This window comes from Solanum lycopersicum, chromosome 3 (genome assembly GCF_036512215.1).
Source record: "Solanum lycopersicum chromosome 3, SLM_r2.1".
Taxonomy (NCBI): Eukaryota; Viridiplantae; Streptophyta; class Magnoliopsida; order Solanales; family Solanaceae; genus Solanum; species Solanum lycopersicum.
Genome location: NC_090802.1, coordinates 7908358 through 7919560, shown reverse-complemented (window position 1 = coordinate 7919560; position 11203 = coordinate 7908358). Strand labels below are relative to the sequence as shown.

The following is an 11203-nucleotide window of genomic DNA, read 5'->3' as shown; positions in this document are numbered from 1 at the left end:
TTCAAGACCATGTCTTCAAAAACCTCTAAAGGAAAATTAAGAATTCTCCAAACACAATTAATTCCAACACAGATAAATTCTTATACTCCTAATAGCAATGAAAAGGGTAAAAAGAAGAAACCTGAAAGACAGGAACACAGAGATGTTCAAAGCAGATCGGGCAATCCAACACATCTGGATCCAATAACGTCACAGAAATTGACCTGTTTTTGATTGAATCCTCGAAATTCTGATACACGCTCTCACCAGAAATAGACCTGTTCTCTCTTAAAACCTCGGATTCACGAACTGGCACCCTCTGATCACCGCTCGATCGAAAATTTCCCTCAGATTCCGATCCCCAATCCTTCTCCTCTGCCTCTTCCTCTACTTTTTCCTGAACAACCCTTTCCCTTTCTCTTTCTTCTACTTCTTCTTGTTGACGGATTACGACGCCGCGAGAGAAATTTCCGGCGGTAGTCCTCCGTCTCTTGCATACAGATGTGCTGGAGTTACAGGGTCCTCCTTCATCATTATCATGTTCATCTCTTCCAACTGAAAATCTCGCCATTTCTTCTTCTTCTTCGTTGCTAGATGAATGGTTCACTCTTATCATGGTCAAAATTCGGTTTTTGTAAATATTATTTTAATATCTTATTATATTATTATTATTATCATATATTTATACTATTTCTTTAAAATAATCTATGGGATGTTTTTGCAAAATTTGGTTACAAAATCGAATGTGGTCAAGTACTTAAGATTTGAATTTAATGTTTTCTTGAAAATGTGTTTGACTATGAGGTAATAGTTTTATTTAATTTATAAATAAGTTGTATAGAATTTATCTTTTTTAGTTAAGAAAATGAGTAATTAGATTACGAAGAAATTTAATTAATGATTAACTTTATTTGAATATGTATTTTTTATGTCACATTAGTACATTGAACTTGGGTGGTGTTTGATTAAGAGTGTTTGAATTGACTTGTTTTAAGTGTATTTAACTAAAAAAATTGTAAGCACTTTTGAAGTATTTAGGTAAATTAAAAGTGTTTATACATTACTCTCTCCGTTTAAAAAAGAATGGTCTAGTTTGACTTGGATGGAGTTTAAGAAAAGAAAGAATTTTTTTTTGATCTTGTGGCTCTAAATTAAAATTTATGACAAATATACCAAAATGCTCTTTAATCTTGTGGTCTTAAATATGTCATGTGAAAAGTTAAAATTAAAGTTTTTCCAAAAATTAAAAAGGGGTCATTCTTTTTGAAATAGACTAAAAAAATGAGATCATTCTTTTTTAAACGGAGAGAGTATTGTTTTGCTTCACGAATTAAGAAAATGAGTAATTGGACGACGAATTATGGTTCACTAAGAAATTTATTAAATGATTATGTCACGTTAATACATTAAATTGGATGGGGTTTGATTAAGAGTGTGTTTGAATTAATTTGTTTTAAATGCTTTTAACTAAAAAATTTGTGAGCAATTTTGATGAATTTATGTAAATTAAAGTGTGTATACAGATTATTCTTTTGCTTCATAAATTAAGAAAATGAGTAATAAGATTACCAATTATGGTTTATTGAGCACTTTATTTACTGATTAACTTTATGTGAATATATTTATTTGTCATTAGTACATTGAACTAGCAAGCAATATATAGTTGTAATTAACTTCTTTATGCCTTAAGGACGAGATATTTTTCCCATTTCATTAATACTGTCTGATTCCATGATAAGTGTTCCAACTAATGCATCATAATATAGAACTAAAGATTGATCACGTGATAATTTGAGTTAAAAAAAATAATAGATAAATTTTGGCTTTGAGGCGTGAAGAATCACTTTCTTTCAAGAGTCATAGGGACTACAAGTAATTTTTTTATCAGAATACATCAAAGCCTGAAACCTATGTGCAATTGAATATGCTGATAGAGAGGGTAAAAGTCCCACATTGATTGGGCAGTGGACTGGTGGTGGTGTCCTCAAATGGACTAGGAAATCCTTCCTTCATGAGATAGTTTTTCGTATTGAGTTATGTTTACGTGTCATATCTTTACATAATATCAAAGTTAGATCCATCATCGTTTGAGCTCCTGGTTCGCTGGTCAGTTTGGAAATCTATACCTAATGAACAAGCTTTTAGGGTTGAGTTAGACTCAAGTAGTTTCATATTTATTACAGACACGACATCCAAAAGTTCACTATTTATAGAAGCAATCAAGGAAACCTTTTCGATAAAAATCTCATTTAATCTCATTTTTTGAATCGATACAACCTTTGTGTTCAATTAATCTATTTAAATATTATGACATTCATATTTATAATAACTTATTTCAAGAATGATCTATTATATTTCTAACCATTAAGTGAGTCAAATTTTATCACATGAATTGAAAGAAGTGAGTTATTACTATAAATTGTAACGAAACGAGATGACAGACTTCATTATGTTCATAACTAATAAATAAGATAAGATGTTTTACTCATCTAACTCAATTACATAAGGTTGAAAGCCAAGTTGGATATCATCATCTTCTTGTCCTCCTTACATGAGTAGTGCTTCTTTTATGTCTTAAAGGCGCCTTTGACAATAAAGGAATCAAGACGGAGGCACGACTACAAGGCACTTGGCAATGGTCACAATATTTTTATTCCACCTTTTTTAAATTGTCCCACATTTATAGAACGAATGAGGTATAGATCTTGCACATTTTGCGCCTCATTATCTTGCCTCTATCAATGAAAGGTCAAAGATTCAAATCTTTACAGGGTAACAAAGTAAGACATGCCATTTTTATATATATGAAACTTGTGGGAACCTCGATTAATTCTCACTCAAAATTAAGTCTAGCCTTGGTTGCGAAAATGAATATTTTTTTCAAGGGAATGAAATTTAATTTGTCTTCTTACATTGTATTTTAAGAAATTCTAATTGATTAAGACTAAAAATCGTTCTATTTAATTCCACAATTGTAAAGGAGGGAAGTAGAGTAGCACTAACATTGAGTTGGAATTTAGTCAGTGAATTCAAGATTAAAAAGAGAAATTAAACAAAGAGATGGGATTAAAGCATTTATGAGACGCCAATATACAACTATGCCATGTTTAGGCACAAAATAAAGTTTTTGGAAAAAGTAATTATGTTTTCATGATTCACGATACAAAAGAGGTAGACCTGAGATTTTTCCCTAATAAATTCAATGAAGAAATGAAATTAACTATTTGACCATAAACTTTGAATTAAATTTTAAAAATCTATGCTTGGATAATTTTCAAGTTTCAAAATTTTGTTCTTGTCGAAAGAATTTTCACTTTCACTCACAAAAATTCAATTTATTTCAAGTAAAATGTACATTCAAACATAAAATCAAATTTCAAAATATGACAACTTCAGAAATTCAAATTTTTAAATTTCAACTTTAAAATTTATGCTCAAATTAACAGGAATATCATGCATGACACTTTATAGTTCTCGTGATTCTAACATTTTAGTGGTTTGAATTTCCAAACAAGTTTACTTTGAATTACGAGTGTGAGCCAATCTTAAATGACCTCATTTAAGGAAATACTTACGGTTTGAGGTGTGTCGATGACAATGTCTTTAAAAATATTTCACTTGATTTAAGTACATATTCTTGAATTTAACAAGCTCTTCTATATAAAATATGAGTGAAAATATTTAATTAGAAATAAATCCAATACATTTATAGAATATATGGGAGAAGAAATGAATCTTCATCTTTACTCTCATTAGGAGAAAAAACTACCATAAATTACATACATAATTATAAAGCCAAATACAGACCAGATGATGTGACACATCTCTTGGCATAGAAAATTACTACTATCTTTTATATTACATTTTTTTGAATTTTTTACTTCATTATTTTCTTTAATCAATTCATTTGATAATTTTAAAAAAATCTTACACCTAAATAAATCTCATGAGTTATATAAAAAAACATATACCTTTGTATTCTCACTTAATTAACTACATGTCATCTTAATTCCCTTCTATCTAATTCTTGTTTCAAACTATAAATATCAATTATGTATGGAGTTGTTGGATAGTTATTTTCATTTTCTCCTTTTTAATAAGTATCTTTTTTCCTTTATTTTTCAACGCTAATGTATTTAGTAATTAATAGAAAGGACATAAAAAAAGGTTACGTGAAAATATGGCCATAACTTAGATGAGTATTGTGTTTGAAATGAACATGATAAGCGAATACATTTTCTTCCTTGGAATACAAATTAAGCAAACACCTACTGATTTCTAAGGGGCAGAGTAGCCTTTCTAAATCAGAAGAAAGGTGAAATTGTTGAAACAGGTACAGTTGAAATTTTCTCAGGCTTCGGAGGTAACAAAATTTTAATCTCACTTTTTGACATATAAAATGTATATGTTGATGAATCAAGGTCCTTGTTGTAGAATTTGCAGCAAGTTTTCCTCTTTATTAAACTTTGTTATATAATAGTCGTGAGCTAAATTAGTGAAAATGCGCCCAATCCCTTGCTTCTTTCTCTCACATAAAATTAGACTCACCAAGGTAGTTAATAGTTTTAGTTTTCTTGAAGTGCGTGATTTGACAGTCTTTCTCAATCACTCTCCACAACATAATCAATGTCTCTTTTAGATAGTTGAGGTTATTCTTTTTTTCCCATTTAATGGAATAAGTCAATAGTTTATAGATTCTTCTTTTTTCTTGATTGGATAATAATTAATAATATGTGGTCACCTTCTTCATCCTCTTGTGATAGTTTCTTATATTTTTGTTGTTCATCCTTATTGAGGCATGAGTGCTAGCTGTTCATCCATCTTGAAGGAGACAGGGAGGAATTAGTATGTTTTGAAAGACTTCTTCCTCTCTTCTTGTCCCTCAATCCTGGCTTAATTCTAATCCTCCTTTATCAGGTGGGGCTAGTGGATTTAGGTCTCGAGAAACAGAACGCGACAACTATTTTAAGAAGAAGGCAATATTAAACTAAGTGATAAGGTAGATTTTCTCTCTTTTCTTCCATTGTGACTTATAACGGTTCACAAAGCTGCAAAATAGTAATTAATTTGCTTTAAATAAGTGACGATTATAAAAAAAAGATTTAAACATGTATATGCCAAACCATCCAAGAGTTACATTCCATAACGTTTACAAAATAAAAAGTTTACTTGAGCACTTGTTGAATACATATACTTGCAATTATAAGAAGATAATTTATGCAAAAAAGCTATCTGAAATTTGATACCCTAGCAAATTAAGTACAAGTAGCATCTTAATAAGACAAACTAAAATAGCCAAAATGCAAGAATGATCTTTTATATTTCTAATCATTAAGTGAAGCAAATTTTATCACATGAATTGAAAGAAGTGAGTTATTACTATAAATTTTAACGAAACGAGATGACTGACTTCATTATGTTCAAGCTAATAAATCAGATAGGATGTTTACTCATCTAACTCAATTACATAAGGTTGGAAGCCAAGTTGGATATCATCATCTACTTGTCCTCCTTTCATGAGTAGTGCTTCTTTTATGTCTTAAAGGCGCCTTTGACAATTAAGGAATGAAGACGGAGGCACGACTACAAGGCACTTGGCAATGGACACAATGTTTATTTCCACCTTTTTAAAATTGTCCCACATTAATAGAATGAATGAGGTATAGATCTTGCACATTTTGCGCCTTAGTATCTTGCCTCTATCAATGAAAGGTTAAAGATTCAAATCTTTACAGGGTAACAAAGTAAGAAATGCCATTTTAGTATATATGAAACTTGTGAGAACCTCGATTAATTCACACTAAAAATTAAGTCTAGCCTTGGTTGTTAAAATGAATATTTTTTTCAAGGGAATGAAATTTAATTTGTCTTCTTACATTGGATTTTGAGAAATTCTAATTGATTAAGACTAAAAATCGTTCTATTTAAATCCACAATTGAAAAGGAGGGAAGTAGAGTAGCACTAACATTGAGTTTGAATTTAGTCAGTGAATTCAATATTAAAAAGAAAAATTAAACAAAGAGATGGGATTAAAGCATTTAGGAGACGCCAATATACAACTACGCCATGTTTAGGCACAAAATAAAGTTTTTGGAAAAAGTAATTATGTTTTCATGATTCACGATACAAAAGAGGTAGACCTGAGATTTTTCCCTAATAAATTCAATGAAGAAATGAAAATAACTATTTTACCATAAACTTTGGATTAAATTTTAAAAATCTATGCTTGGATAATTTTCAATTTTCAAAATTTTGTTCTTCTCGAAAGAATTTTCACATTCACTCACAAAAAATCAATTTATTTCAAGGAAAATGAACAATCAAACATAAAATCAAATTTCAAAATATGACAACTTCAGAAATTCAAATTTTTAAATTTCAACTTTAAAATTTATGCTCAAATTAACAGGAATATCATGCATGACACTTTATAGTTCTCGTGATTCTAACATTTTGGTGGTTTGAATTTCCAAATAAGTCTACTTTAAATTACGAGTGTGAGCCAATCTTAAATGACCTCATTTAAGGAAATACTTACGGTTTGAGGTGTGTCGATGACAATGTCCTTAAAAATATTCCACTTGACTTAAGTACATATTCTTGAATTTAACAAGCTCTTCTATATAAAATATGAGTGAAAATATTTAATTAGAAATAAATCCAACACATTTATAGAATATATGGGAGAAGAAATGAATCTTCATCTTTACTCTCATTAGGAGAAAAAACTACCATAAATTACATATATAATTATAAAGCCAGATACAGACCAGATGATGTGACACATCTCTTGGTATAGAAAATTACTACAATCTTTTATATTAAATTTTTTTGAATTTTTTACTTCATTATTTTCATTAATCAATTCGTTTGATAATTATAAAAAAATCTTACATCTAAATAAATCTCTTGAGTTATATAAAAAACCATATAACTTTGTATTCTCACTTAATTAACTAGATGTCATCTTAATTCCCTTCTATCTAATTCTTGTATCAAACTATAAATATCAATTATGTATGGAGTTGTTGGATAGTTATTTTCATTTTCTCCTTTTTAATAATCATCTTTTTTCCTTTATTTTTCAACGCTAATGTATTTAGTAATTAATAGAAAGGACATAAAAAAAGGTTACGTGTAAATATGGCCCTAACTTAGATGAGTATTGAGTTTGAAATGAACATGATAAGCGAACACATTTTCTTCCTTGGACTACAAATTAAGCAAACACCTACTGATTTCTAAGGGGCAGAGTAGCCTTTCTAAATCAGAAGAATGGTGAAATTGTTGAAACAAGTACAGTTGAAATTTTTTCAGGCTTCGGAGGTAACAAAATTTGAATCTCACTTTTTGACATATAAAATGTTTATGTTGATGAATCAAGGTCCTTGTTGTAGAATTTGCAGCAAGTTTTCCTCTTTATAAAACTTTGTTATATAATAGTCGTGAACTAAATTAGTGAAGATGTGCCCAATCCCTTCCTTCTTTCTCTCACTTAAAATTAGACTAACCAAGGTAGTTAATAGTTTTAGTTTTCTTGAAGTGCGTGATTTGACGGTCTTTTTCATTCACTCTCCACAACATAATCAATGTCTCTTTTAGATAGTTGAGGTTATTCTTTTTTTCCTATTTAATGGAATGAGTCAATAGTTTATAGATTCTTCTTTTTTCTTGATTGGATAATAATTAATAATATGTGGTCACCTTCTTCATCCTCTTGTTATAGTTTCTTATATTTTTGTTGTTCATCCTTATTGAGGCATGAGTGCTAGCTGTTCATCCATCTTGAAGGAGACAGGGAGGAATTAGTATGTTTTTAAAGACTTCTTCCTCTCTTCTTGTCCCTCAATCCTGGCTTAATTCTAATCCTCCTTTTTCAGGTGGGGCTAGTGGATTTAGGTCTCGAGAAACAGAACGCGACAACTATTTTAAGAGGAACGCAATATTAAACTAAGTGATAAGGTAGATTTTCTCTCTCTTTTCTTCCATTGTGACTTATAACGGTTCACAAAGCTGCAAAATAGTAATTAATTTGCTTTAAGTAAGTGACGATTAGAAAAAAAAAGATTTAAACATATATATGCCAAACCATCCAAGAGTTACATTCCATAACGTTTACAAAATAAAATGTTTACTTGAGCACTTGTTGAATACATATACTTGCAATTATAAGAAGATAATTTATGCAAAAAAGCTATCTGAAATTTGATACCCTAGCAAATTAAGTACAAGTAGCATCTTAATAAGACAAACTAAAATAGCCAAAATGCAATCAAAAAAATTGTATCTAATTTATTGCAAGCAAAGGGGTGTTGGGATCTTCTGAACCTGCAAAACATTTGCAATGGGGCCCTGAATCAACTTGAAGAGACAAGTTTCACCATTAGCTATTTTGTTATCTTTTCGAAAGGCAGTCCATCCTTGTTTTATGATAACCATACTCCTAGCATACTCTATTTCCACTTTCCATTCTACTCCTTCTTCATTAACCAACCTCATATTCTTCATGTTTATTATGTCTGTTTGTTGGGCGAATCTCAACGGGATAGCCTAAAAAACATATTCATCAAACAAACAGGATTATTAGATTTTCAGGGAAATAACTAGAATGTGCAAACTTAGCGAATTTAAAAACACAATGTAAAACTATTAAACCTTACCATACAAGTAGCATGTGACTTTTTTATAACCATTTCAAAAAACGGATTGTCACCAGTTAAGTCCACCAAACTGTATCGACTGCTATAATTATTTGGACCAACTTTTTCACTTATACTATTAGCTTCTCCAACCTCCTTATCTACAACAGCTTGACATAAGTATAACAATTAGTACAATATTCTACTAATAAATTCACTTAATTAATGGCTAATAAAGCACTTAAGATGTTTACTTACGTTGCTCAATTACATTAGCATTAGTTTGAGGGCAATTAACTGGAATATGTTCCTCTTCATCCTCGATTACATTAGCGTTAGATTGGAGAATTGGAATATCTTCTTCGATTACATTAGCATTAGATTGGAGAATTAGAATATCTTCTTCGATGATATTAGCATTAGCTTGGGCAAATAGAATATCTTCCTCTTGTTCATCTGATTCAATATCTTTATCTATTGGATATTCAATTTCTGTTTTACTCTGATCATATATAGCGACAGAAAAGTGACAACGCGGGTTGTACGTGAACATTAATACGCTCTTGACGCTTATTGAGTAATAGTCACAAAAATCACTCCATCCCTTGGCTAGCCAAATTTGGCCTTGAGAATTTTCCACTTCAACCTCCCAAGATTTTCCATGGGGAGCCTCAAGAAACACGGGGTTTAACATGTTCTCGCAGTGTCTTTTGGCAAATACTACTGGAATCCTCTGTGTGCAAAAGAAATTGCAAATTTAATTTCATACAAACACAATTATTTTAACTTATATCTTGGAATAAATCAACAATTTACAAGGACTAAAATTACAACTAATTACTTACCAGACGGCGTAATTCATCTAATGAAGTAATGATTTGGATGAACTTAGGGTTGTTGGGAGAAGAGCTCCTTAATGAAGATCCATGGAACTCGTTTGCCATGATAGATGGTAGGATGGGAAATTGTTGAAGATGTTTACAATATATAGGAGTTTGATTCACGAGAACCATGCACAGCGCACTCACGAGGATACTATTATATTTCAGTCATCACATGATGCTTGTGATGACTACTGTATAGCTTTGTCTTGGAATAATAACCATACTGTTTTTTTTGACTTCTTTTTAAGATTCATTCACCTAACGCTATAAATTACCACTTATTTACACTCACGTGAATGTGACTACTATTGCTTTTTCTTGGAATGCACAAAGATACTTTTTTCCTTTTTCTTTTATTTCTTTTTGACTTCTATTATAGACTCATTCACCTGACCCTATTACTACTTATTGACACTAGCACTATTACTCTACGTTTTATTTATACTAACTAGTGAAATTTGCGGCGATTGTAGAAATGTATTTAAATTTATCATATCATCTTTTTTAGGATATTGAAATAATTTTTAAACAATATATATTTTTGAGTTAATTTATAAATGTGAATTATTTAAAAGGTATATGCAGTGTATGAGCATTATTTAAATTAAAACATATACTAATGCAAGTTTGCTACTAAAATCCAAAGATAGTCTGCAAAACTTAAATTCTTAAAAACTAATCCAAAGAAAAAAACAAATGTATTTAGAAATACTAAAATAGGGCAAGTCCCCAACTGTCGTAATGGTGTGAGTCCTTTTCTATGTTCTCGCCACAGAGAAAGTAATGCACATAAGAAAGAAGAAAATTTATGATGTAAGGCCCTAGTTGGCTTGGTTCTCTCTTACTCTTGTCTACACTCCCCTAGGCTTTGTTTGTAGGTTTTTCTTTTGCCTAGTTTTGTCCCAAACCAAAGAGGAACAAAGAAAAAGTACGTAATGGACATACCTTTAACTCTCATGTCTTAAGGACGAGATATTTTTCCCTTTTCATTAATATTGTCTGATCCCATGATAAGTGTTCCAACTAAAGCAATTACCATATTAAGTTCAATCACAATATTAGTGACATAAGGTATAAATAATCAAATTAAAGCACTTACTAAAAGAAATTTGGAATTATCAATACAGTAGTACAACACAACATCTTCTTATTAAATTAGATTGAATAGTAATATGAGCTGATTGTGCCATTAGTGTTGCGCAGCTAATCAGGCCTTTCATCAGCTAAAACAACAAAGGGAGGCATTTGTGAAACTACAACATTTTATTTCTTAAATTAGTTTTGATGGCAATAGATTTTGGTGTTTTAATTAAGTAAGTCACGATGCTGTTATATCCGATTGGTTTGGTTTTCTCAATATCAGCTAGTGGACTTGAAATTATAAATTCATTTGTGATCCTCATGACTTAGACAAAAATTCTATATTTTATCAACCTAGTGATGTTTTGGTTGAATTTTGAAGATTCTGATATAAATTAAGAACATTCTTTGAAATATATCTTATATATATATATATATATATATATATATATATATATATATATATATATATATATATATATATTTACTACAATAGAACATGCTCACTCTTTCTAAAATAAAGATCCATAGATACATTGTTTCCTTCCATTTAAAAAAGGAAGGAACTAACACAAAGTATCTGGAAAAAATATACGCCGTAATTTAGAGTATTTAATTAG

At 30.2% G+C, this 11203-nt stretch overlaps 2 protein-coding genes across 2 annotated transcripts; both read right to left on the bottom strand.

Annotated features, from left to right (window-relative positions):
* On the bottom strand, positions 1 to 568 carry LOC104646203 (E3 ubiquitin-protein ligase SINA-like 10). Its single transcript, XM_010319460.4, has one exon. The coding sequence runs from the start codon at positions 548 to 550 to the stop codon at positions 89 to 91; it is 462 nt and encodes a 153-aa protein (XP_010317762.1). The 5' UTR covers positions 551 to 568; the 3' UTR covers positions 1 to 88.
* Positions 569 to 8078: 7510 nt separating this feature from the next.
* Positions 8079 to 9572, bottom strand: LOC138347734 (B3 domain-containing protein At1g49475-like). Its single transcript, XM_069296048.1, has 3 exons — positions 9465 to 9572; positions 8641 to 9352; positions 8079 to 8530 (listed from the first exon to the last, which is right to left on the bottom strand). The coding sequence occupies exons 1-2, from the start codon at positions 9561 to 9563 to the stop codon at positions 8870 to 8872; spliced, it is 582 nt and encodes a 193-aa protein (XP_069152149.1). The 5' UTR covers positions 9564 to 9572; the 3' UTR covers positions 8079 to 8530; positions 8641 to 8869.
* Between the last annotated feature and the right edge of the window lie 1631 nt (positions 9573 to 11203).